Source organism: Pseudophryne corroboree, chromosome 8 (assembly GCF_028390025.1).
Source record: "Pseudophryne corroboree isolate aPseCor3 chromosome 8, aPseCor3.hap2, whole genome shotgun sequence".
NCBI lineage: Eukaryota > Metazoa > Chordata > Amphibia > Anura > Myobatrachidae > Pseudophryne > Pseudophryne corroboree.
Genome location: NC_086451.1, coordinates 489,359,236 through 489,378,738, shown reverse-complemented (window position 1 = coordinate 489,378,738; position 19,503 = coordinate 489,359,236). Strand labels below are relative to the sequence as shown.

Genomic DNA, 19,503 nt, shown 5'->3' with positions numbered 1-19,503 from the left:
TCCATGTTACAGGGACTGGGTGCTGAGAGTCACAGCACAGTAATAACCTCATGTGGGTATAGTACGGGCTGAGCGCTGCAGTCACTGGGTATACCTGCTCCCTGTTACAGGGACTGGGTGCTGAGAGTCACAGCACAGTAATAACCTCATGTGGGTATAGTACAGGCTGAGCGCTGCAGTCACTGGGTATACCTGCTCCCTGTTACAGGGACTGGGTGCTGAGAGTCACAGCACAGTAATAACCTCATGTGGGTATAGTACGGGCTGAGCGCTGCAGTCACTGGGTATATCTGCTCCCTGTTACAGGGACTGGGTGCTGAGAGTCACAGCACAGTAATAACCTCATGTGGGTATAGTACAGGCTGAGCGCTGCAGTCACTGGGTATATCTGCTCCCTGTTACAGGGACTGGGCGCTGAGAGTCACAGCACAGTAATAACCTCATGTGGGTATAGTACAGGCTGAGTGCTGCAGTCACTGGGTATACCTGCTCCCTGTTACAGGGACTGGGTGCTGAGAGTCACAGCACAGTAATAACCTCATGTGGGTATAGTACAGGCTGAGTGCTGCTGTCACTGGGTATACCTGCTCCCTGTTACAGAGACTGGGTGCTGAGAGTCACAGCACAGTAATAACCTCATGTGGGTATAGTACGGGCTGAGTGCTGCAGTCACTGGGTAAACCTGCTCCCTGTTACAGGGACTGGGTGCTGAGAGTCACAGCACAGTAATAACCTCATGTGGGTATAGTACGGGCTGAGTGCTGCAGTCACTGGGTATACCTGCTCCCTGTTACAGGGACTGGGTACTGAGAGTCACAGCACAGTAATAACCTCATGTGGGTATAGTACGGGCTGAGCGCTGCAGTCACTGGGTATACCTGCTCCCTGTTACAGGGACTGGGTGCTGAGAGTCACAGCACAGTAATAACCTCATGTGGGTATAGTACGGGCTGAGCGCTGCAGTCACTGGGTATACTTGCTCCCTGTTACAGGGACTGGGTACTGAGAGTCACAGCACAGTAATATCCTCATGTGGGTATAGTACAGGCTGAGTGCTGCAGTCACTGGGTATACCTGCTCCCTGTTACAGGGACTGGGTGCTGAGAGTCACAGCACAGTAATAACCTCATGTGGGTATAGTACGGGCTGAGCGCTGCAGTCACTGGGTATACCTGCTCCCTGTTACAGGGACTAGGTACTGAGAGTCACAGCACAGTAATAACCTCATGTGGGTATAGTACAGGCTGAGTGCTGCAGTCACTGGGTATACCTGCTCCCTGTTACAGGGACTGGGTGCTGAGAGTCACAGCACAGTAATAACCTCATGTGGGTATAGTACAGGCTGAGCGCTGCAGTCACTGGATATACCTGCTCCATGTTACAGGGACTGGGTGCTGAGAGTCACAGCACAGTAATAACCTCATGTGGGTATAGTACGGGCTGAGCGCTGCAGTCACTGGGTATACCTGCTCCCTGTTACAGGGACTGGGTACTGAGAGTCACAGCACAGTAATAACCTCATGTGGGTATAGTATGGGTTGAGTGCTGCAGGCTTTTACCATGTTATTGCAGTTTCGGCAGCTCCGTTTGTTCCGCCACTTTGTGTCGCCGTGTCCCTCTAGGTTATAAGCCCATCTGGCAGGACCTTCTCTTTTCTGTCATTGTTTGTCCTTTGTGTCATCATTGTACAGCACTGTGTAACATGTCAGCTCTTTATAACTATAATATCTGTGATCAGACCTTGTGGCAGTGTTACACACGCTGTGTTCTATTGTCAGTGTGTACACTCTGCTGTCATTACACCCGCTCTGCCCCACATCCCACGGTGATAATAACATACAACTACTGGTGCTACGCTCGGGGCTTATTCCAGCGTACAGTAATAAGTGGGGTCTCTGCTCAGTACCTGTGTCCTCAGCGCTGCCCCCTGTCTACTACATGTCAGGAAGTTTTACTGTTTCATGTCACATTTTCTGCTGTAGGAGAAGGGTTCACACTCACCACACACTGCTCCTCACCGCATGTGGGAGTGTGACCCCGCCCCCTCCTCATCATGTGGGAATGTAAGCAGTGTGACCCCGCCCCCTCCTCATCATGTGGAATGTAAGCAGTGTGACCCCGCCCACTCCTCATCATGTGGAATGTAAGCAGTGTGACCCCGCCCCCTCCTCATCATGTGGGAATGTAAGCAGTGACCCCGCCCCCTCCTCATCATGTGGGAATGTAAGCAGTGTGACCCCTGCCCCCTCCTCATCATGTGGGAATGTAAGCAGTGTGACCCAGCCCCCTCCTCATCATGTGGGAATGTAAGCAGTGTGACCCCGCCCCCTCCTCATCATGTGGGAATGTAAGCAGTGTGACCCAGCCCCCTCCTCCTCATGTGGAATGTAAGCAGTGTGACCCCACCCCCTCCTCATCATGTAAGAATGTAAGCAGTGTGACCCCGCCCCCTCCTCATCATGTGGGAATGTAAGCAGTGTGACCCCTGCCCCCTCCTCATCATGTGGTAATGTAAGCAGTGTGAACCCTGCCCCCTCCTCATCATGTGGGAATGTAAGCAGTGTGACCCCTGCCCCCTCCTCATCATGTGGGAATGTAAGCAGTGTGACCCCTGCCCCCTCCTCATCATATGGGAATGTAAGCAGTGTGACCCCACCCCCTCCTCATCATGTGGGAATGTAAGCAGTGTGACCCCACCCCCTCCTTATCATGTGGGAATGTAAGCAGTGTGACCCAGCCCCCTCCTCATCATGTGGGAATGTAAGCAGTGTGACCCCACCCCCTCCTCATCATGTGGGAATGTAAGCAGTGTGACCCCTGCCCCCTCCTCATCATATGGGAATGTAAGCAGTGTGACCCAGCCCCCTCCTCATCATGTGGAATGTAAGCAGTGTGACCCCACCCCCTCCTTATCATGTGGGAATGTAAGCAGTGTGACCAAGCCCCCTCCTCATCATGTGGAATGTAAGCAGTGTGACCCCACCCCCTCCTCATCATGTGGGAATGTAAGCAGTGTGACCCAGCCCCCTCCTCATCATGTGGAATGTAAGCAGTGTGACCCCACCCCCTCCTTATCATGTGGGAATGTAAGCAGTGTGACCAAGCCCCCTCCTCATCATGTGGAATGTAAGCAGTGTGACCCCACCCCCTCCTCATCATGTGGAATGTAAGCAGTGTGACCCCGCCCCCTCCTCATCATGTGGGAATGTAAGCAGTGACCCCGCCCCCTCCTCATCATGTGGGAATGTAAGCAGTGTGACCCCTGCCCCCTCCTCATCATGTGGAATGTAAGCAGTGTGACCCCACCCCCTCCTCATCATGTGGGAATGTAAGCAGTGTGACCCCGCCCCCTCCTCATCATGTGGGAATGTAAGCAGTGTGACCCAGCCCCCTCCTCCTCATGTGGAATGTAAGCAGTGTGACCCCACCCCCTCCTCATCATGTAAGAATGTAAGCAGTGTGACCCCGCCCCCTCCTCATCATGTGGGAATGTAAGCAGTGTGACCCCTGCCCCCTCCTCATCATGTGGTAATGTAAGCAGTGTGAACCCTGCCCCCTCCTCATCATGTGGGAATGTAAGCAGTGTGACCCCTGCCCCCTCCTCATCATGTGGGAATGTAAGCAGTGTGACCCCTGCCCCCTCCTCATCATATGGGAATGTAAGCAGTGTGACCCCACCCCCTCCTCATCATGTGGGAATGTAAGCAGTGTGACCCCACCCCCTCCTTATCATGTGGGAATGTAAGCAGTGTGACCCAGCCCACTCCTCATCATGTGGGAATGTAAGCAGTGTGACCCAGCCCCCTCCTCATCATGTGGAATGTAAGCAGTGTGACCCCACCCCCTCCTCATCATGTGGGAATGTAAGCAGTGTGACCCCGCCCCCTCCTCATCATGTGGGAATGTAAGCAGTGTGACCCAGCCCACTCCTCATCATGTGGAATGTAAGCAGTGTGACCCAGCCCCCTCCTCATCATGTGGGAATGGAAGCAGTGTGACCCAGCCCCCTCCTCATCATGTGGATTGTAAGCAGTGTGATCCCGCCCACTCCTCATCATGTGGAATGTAAGCAGTGTGACCCCGCCCCCTCCTCATCATGTGGGAATGGAAGCAGTGTGACCCAGCCCCCTCCTCATCATGTGGATTGTAAGCAGTGTGATCCCGCCCCCTCCTCATCATGTGGGAATGTAAGCAGTGTGACCCAGCCCCCTCTTCATCATGTGGGAATGTAAGCAGTGTGACCCAGCCCCCTCCTCATCATGTGCAATGTAAGCAGTGTGACCCCGCCCCCCTCCTCATCATGTGGAATGTAAGCAGTGTGACCCAGCCCACTCCTCATCATGTGGTAATGTAAGCAGTGTGACCCAGCCCCCTTCTCATCATGTGGATTGTAAGCAGTGTGATCCCGCCCACTCCTCATCATGTGGGAATGTAAGCAGTGTGACCCAGCCCCCTCCTCATCATGTGGGAATGTAAGCAGTGTGACCCAGCCCACTCATCATATGGGAATGTAAGCAGTGTGATCCCGCCCCCTCCTCATCATGTGGGAATGTAAGCAGTGTGACCCCATCCCCTCATCATCATGTGGAATGTAAGCAGTGTGACCCAGCCCCCTCCTCATCATGTGGAATGTAAGCAGTGTGAGCCCACCCCCTCCTCATCATGTGGGAATGTAAGCAGTGTGACCCCGCCCCCTCCTCATCATGTGGGAATGTAAGTAGTGTGATCCCACCCACTCCTCATCATGTGGGAATGTAAGCAGTGTGACCCCGCCCCCTCCTCATCATGTGGAATGTAAGCAGTGTGACCCCGCCCCCTCATCAGCATGTGGAATGTAAGCAGTGTGACCCCGCCCACTCCTCATCATGTGGGAATGTAAGCAGTGTGACCCAGCCCACTCCTCATCATGTGGAATGTAAGCAGTGTGACCCAGCCCACTCCTCATCATGTGGAATGTAAGCAGTGTGACCCAGCCCACTCCTCATCATGTGGGAATGTAAGCAGTGTGACCCCGCCCCCTCCTCATCATGTGGATTGTAAGCAGTGTGACCCCGCCCCCTCATCATCATGTGGAATGTAAGCAGTGTGACCCCGCCCACTCCTCATCATGTGGGAATGTAAGCAGTGTGACCCAGCCCCCTCCTCATCATGTGGAAATGTAAGCAGTGTGACCCAGCCCCCTCCTCATCATGTGGGAATGTAAGCAGTGTGACCCCGCCCCCTCCTCATCATGTGGGAATGTAAGCAGTGTGACCCCGCCCCCTCCTCATCATGTGGATTGTAAGCAGTGTGACCCAGCCCCCTCCTCATCATGTGGAATGTAAGCAGTGTGACCCAGCCCCCTCCTCATCATGTGGATTGTAAGCAGTGTGATCCCGCCCCCTCCTCATCATGTGGGAATGTAAGCAGTGTGACCCAGCCCCCTCTTCATCATGTTGGAATGTAAGCAGTGTGACCCAGCCCCCTCCTCATCATGTGGAATGTAAGCAGTGTGACCCCACCCCCTCCTCATCATGTGGAATGTAAGCAGTGTGACCCCGCCCCCCTCCTCAAAATGTGGGAATGTAAGCAGTGTGACCCAGCCCACTCCTCATCAAGTGGATTGTAAGCAGTGTGACCCAGCCCCCTCCTCATCATGTGGATTGTAAGCAGTGTGATCCCGCCCACTCCTCATCATGTGGGAATGTAAGCAGTGTGACCCAACCCCCTCCTCATCATGTGGGAATGTAAGCAGTGTGACCCCATCCCCTCATCATCATGTGGAATGTAAGCAGTGTGACCCAGCCCCCTCCTCATCATGTGGGAATGTAAGCAGTGTGACCCAGCCCCCTCCTCATCATGTGGGAATGTAAGCAGTGTGATCCCGCCCACTCCTCATCATGTGGGAATGTAAGCAGTGTGACCCAGCCCCCTCCTCATCATGTGGGAATGTAAGCAGTGTGATCCCGCCCACTCCTCATCATGTGGGAATGTAAGCAGTGTGACCCCGCCCCCTCCTCATCATGTGGAATGTAAGCAGTGTGACCCCGCCCCCTTATCATCATGTGGAATGTAAGCAGTGTGACCCAGCCCCCTTCTCATCATGTGGAATGTAAGCAGTGTGACCCCGCCCACTCCTCATCATGTGAGAATGTAAGCAGTGTGACCCAGCCCCCTCCTCATCATGTGGGAATGTAAGCAGTGTGACCCAGCCCCCTCCTCATCATGTGGGAATGTAAGCAGTGTGATCCCGCCCACTCCTCATCATGTGGGAATGTAAGCAGTGTGACCCAGCCCCCTCCTCATCATGTGGGAATGTAAGCAGTGTGACCCAGCCCCCTCCTCATCATGTGGGAATGTAAGCAGTGTGATCCCGCCCACTCATCATGTGGGAATGTAAGCAGTGTGATCCCGCCCACTCCTCGTCATGTGGGAATGTAAGCAGTGTGACCCCGCCCCCTCCTCATCATGTGGAATGTAAGCAGTGTGACCCCGCCCCCTCCTCATCATGTGGATTGTAAGCAGTGTGACCCAGCCCCCTCCTCATCATGTGGGAATGTAAGCAGTGTGACCCAGCCCCCTCCTCATCATGTGGGAATGTAAGCAGTGTGACTCCCGCCCCCTCCTCATCATGTGGATTGTAAGCAGTGTGACCCAGTCCCCTCCTCATCATGTGGGTTGTAAGTGTAACCCTGGCACAGGTGATGGGTTACAGTGAACTAACCGAGTGTGCCTCCACCCAAGCTATTTGGATGAGTAGATTTCCTGGCGAGCTTGGGAACGCCTAGATATAGGATATTTTATCAATCCCACCCCGATCTATATGATATATCTATTTCCCTTGATAGAGACCCCAATAGTATGACCGAGTGACTAACGAAATTACCGTCTTTCCTTTTAGATTCCCACTCCAAGAAACAGAATACTTCACTGGTAAGTATATCGGTGTTTACTTATTATCAATCAAGTAGAGTACATTGAACACATCGTACCTTTCATCTGTGTAGAGGATAGTCCTCAGTATGAATTGTTCATCACATTAGCAATCTATTGACATAAAATAACTGCATGCAATACAAAAAAAACTTTAACCATCCAATAGTCTATAAGACTATTGACCCGGTTTGGTAAAAATAATACAATTAGATATTTATAGCTTAAATCATACAAATTATACTATGGTGCACCATCAGCTATATTTCCCAATAACTGCCTAACCATATAATAATCCGCTGACTATCTTGACTATCAGTCTGATACCACTGGAGAAAGTTAGAAGAGGAGCAGGGTACTTAATCCACTTTAGAAGTTCTTCTGTTAATTATTTTCCTAGGTACGCTCCAAGATCATGGTAGTTCCCTTGTCAAATTATGGAGGGACTGTGCGTCAGTCGGTGGTATTACTTGGTTAAGTAGATATATACTTTTTCCTTCCACTTAGGATCTGGTAGAGGTTAGATACAGGGTAGTAGATAGGATATTATGATGTATGCTCTTCTCTCTCTACAATAACGGTAGATTAGAGGATACTTATTCACTGTGTGACCAAACTGGTGGATGTAAGGGTAACAATATATTATCTATGCCAGTCTGCGTTACTTCAATTAATGTCATGCAAATTACTGTGAATACTATGAGTAGAATTGAGGTTAATTATATATCCACGAGTCTCTCCTGCCTCATATCCAGTTAGTCAATGTAGTGAAATAAATTGCTATGAATGTGGCAGCTGTCATTCACTGTGATGCCTCGGGATACTATATACTGGCCTGTTCAACCGTGGTAAACCTACGCACTCTAATCTTCATTCAGCAGTTGAATTGTCCACTACGTATAGCTGAGTGGTTTACCACCCGGGTGTAATAGTGGTCTTCTTATCAATGGGGAGTATACTTGGCCCGATTGCTTTTATTATATTAGCAATATAATGATAGCCATTTGCCAAATCATGCCAGCGGGGATGATGTTTGCTGACCCACTGAGGCCGGGCCAATGCCTTATCTGTATTACAGTGCTCCTGGCCGCTGAGTGTAGGGGCAGTGTATGTTGTCAGTACACTTACGGTATACACTTCAGGAGGCCCTCTCTAGTACTCCCCCGACTCCTCCTCCGGTTATCCGAGGGAGGTGACCCTTCCTCCAGATGCTGTCTGATAGGTCCCCGCTCCTCCGATGCGCTGATCGGGAAATTAACTGCGGACCGCCTCTCCAGACTGTACACGGCCACAGCCCTGGGTGGGTGCCTGCCACTATTCAGTGTGTCCCCAAGCCTGTCTGCCCGCAGCTGTCACTTCACCGCCGGTCAGGTAATCACCGCGCCAGAGACTCTCTCTCGTCTCCTCTCCCTCTCGATCACCGCTGCTCCCGGCTGCTCGGCGAAGGGGTCCGTCCCGTCAGCCGGCTCTCAGTCTCTCTCCCTCTCGATCACCGCTGCTCCCGGCTGCTCGACACAGGGGTCCGTCCCGTCAGCCTGCTCTCAGTCTCCCCTCCTCTTGCTGCGTCACCTCTCTCCCTCTAGATCTTTCTCTAACTGTCACCTTCCTTGAGCGAGATCTCTGTTGGTGGTACAGCATGCGCTCCTCACTGTCTCAGCACGAGGGCTTCTAGAAAAGTCTCTTCATGCCCTCTGTTGATATTGTATTAACACTATTCCCCTGCTCATTTGCTCAACAACATCACATTATGACCCAACAAACCCCATACCACTATACATATTAATCAGTCAGTTACTTCAAATACTTAATATATATTACATTGAACAATATATATAGATATATATGGATTTTTATTTTATTCTACCAAGCTAATACATAAATCCTATTTATATTATACCCTAAGGCAGACATGGCCAACCTGTGGCTCTCCAGATGTAGTGAAACTACACATCCCAGCATGCCCTGCCACAGTTTTAGCATTCCCTAATAGCAAAACTGTGGCAAGGCATGATGGGACTTGTAGTTTTACAACAGCTGGAGAGCCACAGGTTGGCCAGGCCTGCCCTAAGGGTTACATAAGCAGTGTGACCCAGCCCCCTCCTCATCATGTGGAATGTAAGCAGTGTGACCCAGCCCCCTCCTCATCATGTGGAATGTAAGCAGTGTGACCCAGCCCCCTCCTCATCATGTGGGAATGTAAGCAGTGTGATCCCGCCCCCTCCTCATCATGTGGGAATGTAAGCAGTGTGATCCCGCCCCCTCCTCATCATGTGGGAATGTAAGCAGTGTGACCCAGCCCCCTCCTCATCATGTGGAATGTAAGCAGTGTGATCCCGCCCCCTCCTCATCATGTGGGAATGTAAGCAGTGTGACCCCGCCCCCTCCTCATCATGTGGAATGTAAGCAGTGTGATCCCTGCCCCCTCCTCATCATGTGGGAATGTAAGCAGTGTGATCCCGCCCCCTCCTCATCATGTGGGAATGTAAGCAGTGTGACCCAGCCCCCTCCTCATCATGTGGAATGTAAGCAGTGTGACCCAGCCCCCTCCTCATCATGTGGAATGTAAGCAGTGTGACCCAGCCCCCTCCTCATCATGTGGAATGTAAGCAGTGTGACCCAGCCCCCTCCTCATCATGTGGAATGTAAGCAGTGTGACCCAGCCCCCTCCTCATCATGTGGGAATGTAAGCAGTGTGATCCCGCCCCCTCCTCATCATGTGGGAATGTAAGCAGTGTGATCCCGCCCCCTCCTCATCATGTGGGAATGTAAGCAGTGTGACCCAGCCCCCTCCTCATCATGTGGAATGTAAGCAGTGTGATCCCGCCCCCTCCTCATCATGTGGGAATGTAAGCAGTGTGACCCCGCCCCCTCCTCATCATGTGGAATGTAAGCAGTGTGATCCCTGCCCCCTCCTCATCATGTGGGAATGTAAGCAGTGTGATCCCGCCCCCTCCTCATCATGTGGGAATGTAAGCAGTGTGACCCAGCCCCCTCCTCATCATGTGGAATGTAAGCAGTGTGACCCAGCCCCCTCCTCATCATGTGGAATGTAAGCAGTGTGACCCAGCCCCCTCCTCATCATGTGGGAATGTAAGCAGTGTGATCCCGCCCCCTCCTCATCATGTGGGAATGTAAGCAGTGTGACCCCGCCCCCTCCTCATCATGTGGGAATGTAAGCAGTGTGATCCCGCCCCCTCCTTATCATGTGGGAATGTAAGCAGTGTGACCCAGCCCCCTCCTCATCATGTGGGAATGTAAGCAGTGTGATCCCGCCCCCTCCTCATCATGTGGGAATGTAAGCAGTGTGACCCAGCCCCCTCCTCATCATGTGGGAATGTAAGCAGTGTGACCCAGCCCACTCCTCATCATGTGGAATGTAAGCAGTGTGACCCAGCCCCCTCCTCATCATGTGGAATGTAAGCAGTGTGACCCAGCCCCCTCCTCATCATGTGGAATGTAAGCAGTGTGACCCAGCCCCCTCTTCATCATGTGGGAATGTAAGCAGTGTGACCCCGCCCCCTCCTCATCATGTGGGAATGTAAGCAGTGTGACCCAGCCCCCTCCTCATCATGTGGGAATGTAAGCAGTGTGACCCAGCCCCCTCCTCATCATGTGGGAATGTAAGCAGTGTGACCCAGCCCCCTCCTCATCATGTAAGAATGTAAGCAGTGTGACCCAGCCCCCTCCTCATCATGTGGGAATGTAAGCAGTGTGACCCAGCCCCCTTCTCATCATGTGGATTGTAAGCAGTGTGACCCAGCCCCCTCCTCATCATGTGGAATGTAAGCAGTGTGACCCAGCCCCCTCCTCATCTTGTGGAATGTAAGCAGTGTGACCCAGCCCCCTCCTCATCATGTGGGAATGTAAGCAGTGTGACCCAGCCCCCTCCTCATCATGTGGAATGTAAGCAGTGTGACCCAGCCCACTCCTCATCATGTGGGAATGTAAGCAGTGTGACCCAGCCCCCTCCTCATCATGTGGAATGTAAGCAGTGTGACCCAGCCCACTCCTCATCATGTGGAATGTAAGCAGTGTGACCCAGCCCACTCCTCATCATGTGTAATGTAAGCAGTGTGACCCCCGCCCCCTCCTCATCATGTGGAAATGTAAGCAGTGTGACCCAGCCCCCTCCTCATCATGTGGAATGTAAGCAGTGTGACCCAGCCCACTCCTCATCATGTGGAAATGTAAGCAGTGTGACCCAGCCCCCTCCTCATCATGTGGAAATGTAAGCAGTGTGACCCAGCCCCCTCCTCATCATGTGGAATGTAAGCAGTGTGACCCCTGCCCCCTCCTCATCATGTGGGAATGTAAGCAGTGTGACCCAGCCCCCTCCTCATGTGGAATGTAAGCAGTGTGACCCAGCCCCCTCCTCATCATGTGGGAATGTAAGCAGTGTGACCCAGCCCCCTCCTCATCATGTGGAATGTAAGCAGTGTGACCCAGCCCACTCCTCATCATGTGGAATGTAAGCAGTGTGACCCCGCCCCCTCCTCATCATGTGGAATGTAAGCAGTGTGACCCAGCCCACTCCTCATCATGTGGAATGTAAGCAGTGTGACCCCTGCCCCCTCCTCATCATGTGGAAATGTAAGCAGTGTGACCCAGCCCCCTCCTCATCATGTGGAATGTAAGCAGTGTGACCCAGCCCACTCCTCATCATGTGGAAATGTAAGCAGTGTGACTCAGCCCCCTCCTCATCATGTGGAAATGTAAGCAGTGTGACCCAGCCCCCTCCTCATCATGTGGAATGTAAGCAGTGTGACCCAGCCCCCTCCTCATCATGTGGAATGTAAGCAGTGTGACCCAGCCCCCTCCTCATCATGTGGAATGTAAGCAGTGTGACCCCTGCCCCCTCCTCATCATGTGGGAATGTAAGCAGTGTGACCCAGCCCCCTCCTCATGTGGAATGTAAGCAGTGTGACCCAGCCCCCTCCTCATCATGTGGAAATGTAAGCAGTGTGACCCAGCCCCCTCCTCATCATGTGGAATGTAAGCAGTGTGACCCCGCCCACTCCTCATCATGTGGAATGTAAGCAGTGTGACCCAGCCCCCTCCTCATCTTGTGGAATGTAAGCAGTGTGACCCAGCCCCCTCCTCATCATGTGGGAATGTAAGCAGTGTGACCCAGCCCCCTCCTCATCATGTGGAATGTAAGCAGTGTGACCCAGCCCACTCCTCATCATGTGGGAATGTAAGCAGTGTGACCCAGCCCCCTCCTCATCATGTGGAATGTAAGCAGTGTGACCCAGCCCCCTCCTCATCATGTGGAATGTAAGCAGTGTGACCCAGCCCCCTCCTCATCATGTGGAATGTAAGCAGTGTGACCCCTGCCCCCTCCTCATCATGTGGGAATGTAAGCAGTGTGACCCAGCCCCCTCCTCATGTGGAATGTAAGCAGTGTGACCCAGCCCCCTCCTCATCATGTGGGAATGTAAGCAGTGTGACCCAGCCCCCTCCTCATCATGTGGAATGTAAGCAGTGTGACCCCGCCCACTCCTCATCATGTGGAATGTAAGCAGTGTGACCCCGCCCACTCCTCATCATGTGGAATGTAAGCAGTGTGACCCAGCCCACTCCTCATCATGTGGAATGTAAGCAGTGTGACCCCTGCCCCCTCCTCATCATGTGGAAATGTAAGCAGTGTGACCCAGCCCCCTCCTCATCATGTGGAATGTAAGCAGTGTGACCCAGCCCACTCCTCATCATGTGGAAATGTAAGCAGTGTGACCCAGCCCCCTCCTCATCATGTGGAAATGTAAGCAGTGTGACCCAGCCCCCTCCTCATCATGTGGAATGTAAGCAGTGTGACCCAGCCCCCTCCTCATCATGTGGAAATGTAAGCAGTGTGACCCAGCCCCCTCCTTATCATGTGGAATGTAAGCAGTGTGACCCAGCCCCCTCCTTATCATGTGGAATGTAAGCAGTGTGACCCCGCCCCCTCCTCATCATGTGGGAATGTAAGCAGTGTGACCCAGCCCCCTCCTCATCATGTGGAATGTAAGCAGTGTGACCCAGCCCACTCCTCATCATGTGGAATGCAAGCAGTGTGACCCAGCCCACTCCTCATCATGTGGAAATGTAAGCAGTGTGACCCAGCCCCCTCCTCATCATGTGGAAATGTAAGCAGTGTGACCCAGCCCACTCCTCATCATGTGGAATGTAAGCAGTGTGACCCAGCCCCCTCCTCATCATGTGGAAATGTAAGCAGTGTGACCCAGCCCCCTCCTCATCATGTGGAAATGTAAGCAGTGTGACCCAGCCCCCTCCTCATCATGTGGAATGTAAGCAGTGTGACCCAGCCCCCTCCTCATCATGTGGAAATGTAAGCAGTGTGACCCAGCCCCCTCCTCATCATGTGGAATGTAAACCCAGCCCCCTCCTCATCATGTGGGAATGTAAGCAGTGTGACCCAGCCCCCTCCTCATCATGTGGAATTGTAAGCAGTGTGACCCAGCCCCCTCCTCATCATGTGGAATATAAGCAGTGTGACCCCGCCCACTCCTCATCATGTTGGAATGTAAGCAGTGTGACCCAGCCCACTCCTCATCATGTGGATTGTAAGCAGTGTGATCCCGCCCACTACTCATCATGTGGGAATGTAAGCAGTGTGACCCAGCCCACTCCTCATCATGTGGAATGTAAGCAGTGTGACCCAGCCCCCTCCTCATCGTGTGGGAATGTAAGCAGTGTGACCCAGCCCCCTCTTCATCATGTGGATTGTAAGCAGTGTGATCCCGCCCACTCCTCATCATGTGGGAATGTAAGCAGTGTGACCCAGCCCCCTCTTCATCATGTGGGAATGTAAGCAGTGTGATCCCGCCCACTACTCATCATGTAGGAATGTAAGCAGTGTGACCCAGCCCCCTTCTCATCATGTGGAATGTAAGCAGTGTGACCCAGCCCCCTTCTCATCATGTGGATTGTAAGCAGTGTGATCCCGCCCACTACTCATCATGTGGAATGTAAGCAGTGTGACCCAGCCCCCTCCTCATCATGTGGGAATGTAAGCAGTGTGACCCAGCCCACTTCTCATCATGTGGAATGTAAGCAGTGTGACCCAGCCCCCTCCTCATCGTGTGGGAATGTAAGCAGTGTGACCCAGCCCCTTCCTCATCATGTGGAATGTAAGCAGTGTGACCCAGCCCCCTCCTCATCATGTGGGAATGTAAGCAGTGTGACCCCACCCCCTCCTCATCATGTGGGAATGTAAGCAGTGTGACCCCACCCCCTCCTCATCATGTGGAATGTAAGCAGTGTGACCCCGCCCCCTCCTCATCATGCGCAATGTAAGCAGTGTGACCCCTCCCCCTCCTCATCATGTGGAATGTAAGCAGTGTGATCCAGCCCCCTCCTCATCACCTGTGAGTGTAGGCAGGGTGACCCCCTCTCATGCTGTGGGTATGTGAGTGGGTGTTTCTTCCCCCACCATCACCTGGGAGTGTGGGCAGGGTGAACCCCTCTCATGCTGTGGGTATGTGGGTGGGTGTTTCCTCTATCACAGGACGGTACCGTACGAAAGCACTCGCCGCTTTCGCGTCCCGTTGGCTGCGCACAGAATGGAAGGTCAAGCCGCACGAGGCCTGACCACATAGGGGATTCCCGCTTACCGTCAGTAACCGCCTGTTACTGACTCCACCCACTGCGCTGTGGGCGGGTTCTCGCTGCCACCACCAAACTCCTAACCTGCCGTGGCGTTTGGAACCACGGTTCTGCTCTGTATGTGCCGACGCACTGCCTTACCACAGCTGTGTGGTGCTGACGAATCCCCACTAGCCACTTGCTAGGCCTCTACCGGTAGCTGGCGGAAGGCGGAGCTTGGAGACGCTAGGTACTTCCCTGGACAGCCGGAGGACGGGGCTAGGTTTGGCATAACCCTGTTGGTCACAAGATGAAGCAGTCTTCTTGAGGCAAAGATGTTTATTGCTCAATAACCTTTAAAAAGGCTCCTCCCTATTGCTAGGGGTAACAGCATACAATCAGATGTTTTCAGCAGAATAAGATGGAATAATACACCCTCCTATGGGCCAACTGCCCTCCTTTTATCCCTCTCCAAGACCCCTTACCACAGGGGGTAAGCCCGCCCTGTGGTGCACAACCAATCAATGTTTACCCATGAGCTGTGCATGCCCTGGTCTCATGCACAGCTAACATTGTCCCCTATGGACAGGGGGAGTGGTCGGTCTCCTTTGACTCTCCCACCTTGGAGAATCAGGATACTCCCCGGTGCCGTTCAGTCTGGCTGGGGGAAAGTTTTCCCTCCTAAACTGACTTCCAGAAACCTGCCCGGGACCCAGCCCACTGGCTGCAGCCTGGATTTGGGCTCCAGAGCTGGGCAGCCTGGCTCCCCGGTCCAGGTCTCTTGGCCACTACGGGTGTTCTCCATGGAGCTCCAAGAAACCACTCAGCTTGTTTCATAGCTGAGCTGCTTCTCTCTCTCCCTGTGCCCCTTGGAAGTGTGAGGCTGGATGGGAAAGTATTCCGTTTTTGGGGAAAAGGTCTGGGAGAATCCATCAGCCTGCACAGCCATGGATTCCCCCCTCCTGGGACACACAACCAAGTAAGTGCAATTTACCTTTAAATACATTACATTTAAATCACACTGTACATGTTATACATTTCAATACACTCTGAGCCTGCACAGGCTCCACATACCTAGGCACTGCAGTGCCTTACAACACACTGTACTTTCTACATTTAAACAATGTCTGGTTTGTGGAATACTGTCTGTGCTGGCTCCCCTAGCCCTGCAGCCTGGCTGCTAGGGCTCTCTCAGTGCTGGAGGTATGGGGCTGGCTTCCCCCACCCTCCAGCCTGCCTGCCTGCCGCTGGGGTCCAGGGAGCTGGCTCTCCCTGTCCCCCCAGTGTGGCACTACCTTTGTGGCCTCGCCGCATGCAGCGGCGCATCCCCCTGTACTGAAGCCCGGCGGCCTGGGACACTTGTCCCGGCCGCCGTGACTCTGGCTCTGTTGTAGCGCTGAGGCGCCGGGAGCGTAGCTCCCGGACCCCAGCGCTCGTCAGCCTGCTTGCCAGCCTAATTGCACCCACGCCGCTAGGGAGCCGGCTAGCCCGGTCCCCCATGAGCGGCGCCTGTCTTGTAGCCTCACCGCAGCGTCCGGCGGGGAGCCGGGGCTGCGGCGCACCCCCCTCGCTGCCCAGCAGCCCGGGACGTTCGTCCCGGCTGCCGCGGCTGGCCACCTCCGACGGGCTGAGGAGCCGGGAGCAGAGCTCCCGCCCCCCAGCGGCGGCACACACAGAGAGCACTGCAGCGGGAGCCGAGCTCCCAGCCGCAGCGCTCACCCTTCTCCCCGGCGCGCACACAGTTGGTGCGCCCGGGGCTTCACTGACCGCTGCCGGGAGCGGAGCTCCCGGACTCCGGCGGTCGGCGGCTCCCTCTCTCCCCCGGCGCGCACACACTGCTGAGCGCGCCGGGGGCTGTCCTCCCTGCCGTGGTCTCCGGAGAGGTCCGGGACCACGGCACATTTAAAAATACATGTTTTTAAACATTTTACAAACACGGCGCCTAGCGCCCACACTATTTAAACCTGGCGCCAAGCGCCCATTGTCTTCTAAAATGGCGCCGGGCACTAGGGGTTAACCCCTTCAGTGCTGCGGCGGCCATTTCCCTCGTGGCTGGAGCCTCTCCGGCCACAACCTGGGAGTGTGGGCAGGGTGACCCCCTCTCATGCTGTGGGTATGTGGGTGGGTGTTACCTCCACCATCACCTGGGAGTGTGGACAGGGTGACCCCCTCTCATGCTGTGGGTATGTGGGTGGGTGTTACCTCCACCATCACCTGGGAGTGTGGGCAGGGTGACCCCTCTCATGCTGTGGGTATGTGGGTGGGTGTTTCCTCCACCATCACCTGGGAGTGTGGGCAGGGTGACCCCTCTCATGCTGTGGGTACGTGGGTGGGTGTTACCTCCACCATCACCTGGGAGTATGGGCCGGGTGACCCCCTCTCATGCTGTGGGTATGTGGGTCGGTGTTTCCTCCACCATCACCTGGGAGTGTGGGCAGGGTGACCCCCTCTCATGCTGTGGGTGGGTGTTTCCTCCACTATCACCTGGGAGTGTGGGCAGGGTGACCCCCTCTCATGCTGTGGGTATGTGGGCGGGTGTTACCTCCACCATCACCTGGGAGTATGGGCCGGGTGACCCCCTCTCATGCTGTGGGTATGTGGGCGGGTGTTTCCTCCACCATCACCTGGGATGTCACGTTCTGGTCCTACTGGTGGTACCTCATGGCCCAGGTAGCTGTAAGTCCCTATCCCCGTTTCTTGTTCCTGATAAAGGCCTCTTTTATGTAGCTCTGAAATGTATGTTTCAGTCTCTGATAACATAAACGTCGTTCGTACCCCTAGCAGTTACCGTGATCTGCATATTACTTCCGGGTATTCACCGGACTTGGGTGGTTGAAACTGAATAAGAACTGGGAACTGAATAAGTACAGGGCCCCAGTGACTGGTCGTGCTGATGCAGAATCTCTGGGAACATGGGGGTGATAGTACAGGGCCCCAGTGACCGGTCGTGCTGATGCAGAACCTCTGGGAACATGGAGGTGATAGTACAGGGCCCCAGTGACCGGTCGTGCTGATGCAGAACCTCTGGGAACATGGAGGTGATAGTACAGGGCCCCAGTGACTGGTCATGCTGATGCAGAACCTCTGGGAACATGGAGGTGATAGTACAGGGCCCCAGTGACCGGTCGTGCTGGTGCAGAACCTCTGGGAACATGGAGGTGATAGTACAGGGCCCCAGTGACCGGTCGTGCTGGTGCAGAACCTCTGGGAACATGGAGGTGATAGTACAGGGCCCCAGTGACCGGTCGTGCTGGTGCAGAACCTCTGGGAACATGGAGGTGATAGTACAGGGCCCCAGTGACTGGTCGTGCTGATGCAGAATCTCTGGGAACATGGGGGTGATAGTACAGGGCCCCAGTGACCGGTCGTGCTGATGCAGAATCTCTGGGAACATGGAGGTGATAGTACAGGGCCCCAGTGACCGGTCGTGCTGATGCAGAACGTCTGGGAACATGGAGGTGATAGTACAGCCCCAGTGACCGGTCGTGCTGATGCAGAACCTCTGGGAACATGGAGGTGATAGTACAGGGCCCCAGTGACTGGTCGTGCTGATGCAGAATCTCTGGGAACATGGGGGTGATAGTACAGGGCCCCAGTGACCGGTCGTGCTGATGCAGAACCTCTGGGAACATGGAGGTGATAGTACAGGGCCCCAGTGACCGGTCGTGCTGATGCAGAATCTCTGGGAACATGGAGGTGATAGTACAGGGCCCCAGTGACCGGTCGTGCTGATGCAGAACCTCTGGGAACATGGAGGTGATAGTACAGGGCCCCAGTGACCGGTCGTGCTGATGCAGAATCCCTGGGAACATGGAGGTGATAGTACAGGGCCCCAGTGACTGGTCATGCTGATGCAGAACTAGAGATGAGCGCCGGAAATTTTTCGGGTTTTGTGTTTTGGTTTTGGGTTCGGTTCCGCGGCCGTGTTTTGGGTTCGACCGCGTTTTGGCAAAACCTCACCGAATTTTTTTTGTCGGATTCGGGTGTGTTTTGGATTCGGGTGTTTTTTTCCAAAAAACCTAAAAAACAGCTTAAATCATAGAATTTGGCGGTCATTTTGATCCCAAAGTATTATTAACCTCAAAAACCATAATTTCCACTCATTTTCAGTCTATTCTGAATACCTCACACCTCACAATATTATTTTTAGTCCTAAAATTTGCACCGAGGTCGCTGTGTGAGTAAGATAAGCGACCCTAGTGGCCGACACAAACACCGGGCCCATCTAGGAGTGGCACTGCAGTGTCACGCAGGATGGCCCTTCCAAAAAACCCTCCCCAAACAGCACATGACGCAAAGAAAAAAAGAGGCGCAATGAGGTAGCTGTGTGAGTAAGATTAGCGACCCTAGTGGCCGACACAAACACCGGGCCCATCTAGGAGTGGCACTGCAGTGTCACGCAGGATGTCCCTTCCAAAAAACCCTCCCCAAACAGCACATGACACAAAGAAAAAAAGAGGCGCAATGAGGTAGCTGTGTGAGTAAGATAAGCGACCCTAGTGGCCGACACAAACACCGGGCCCATCTAGGAGTGGCACTGCAGTGTCACGCAGGATGTCCCTTCCAAAAAACCCTCCCCAAACAGCACATGACGCAAAGAAAAAGAAAAGAAAAAAGAGGTGCAAGATGGAATTGTCCTTGGGCCCTCCCACCCACCCTTATGTTGTATAAACAGGACATGCACACTTTAACCAACCCATCATTTCAGTGACAGGGTCTGCCACACGACTGTGACTGATATGACGGGTTGGTTTGGACCCCCCCCCAAAAAAGAAGCAATTAATCTCTCCTTGCACAAACTGGCTCTACAGAGGCAAGATGTCCACCTCATCATCACCCTCCGATATATCACCGTGTACATCCCCCTCCTCACAGATTATCAATTCGTCCCCACTGGAATCCACCATCTCAGCTCCCTGTGTACTTTGTGGAGGCAATTGCTGCTGGTCAATGTCTCCGCGGAGGAATTGATTATAATTCATTTTAATGAACATCATCTTCTCCACATTT

General features: G+C 53.7%; 1 protein-coding gene across 1 annotated transcript in view; it reads left to right on the top strand.

The window, feature by feature from the left end:
• The window catches only part of LOC134949690 (uncharacterized), a 181,469-nt gene that overhangs the window by 138,796 nt on the left and 23,170 nt on the right, over nucleotides 1-19,503 (top strand). Inside the window, exon 2 of the mRNA XM_063938445.1 lies at nucleotides 6,881-6,912. Coding sequence (XP_063794515.1) covers nucleotides 6,881-6,912 — 32 coding nt within the window. The remainder of the gene's footprint in view (nucleotides 1-6,880; nucleotides 6,913-19,503) is intronic.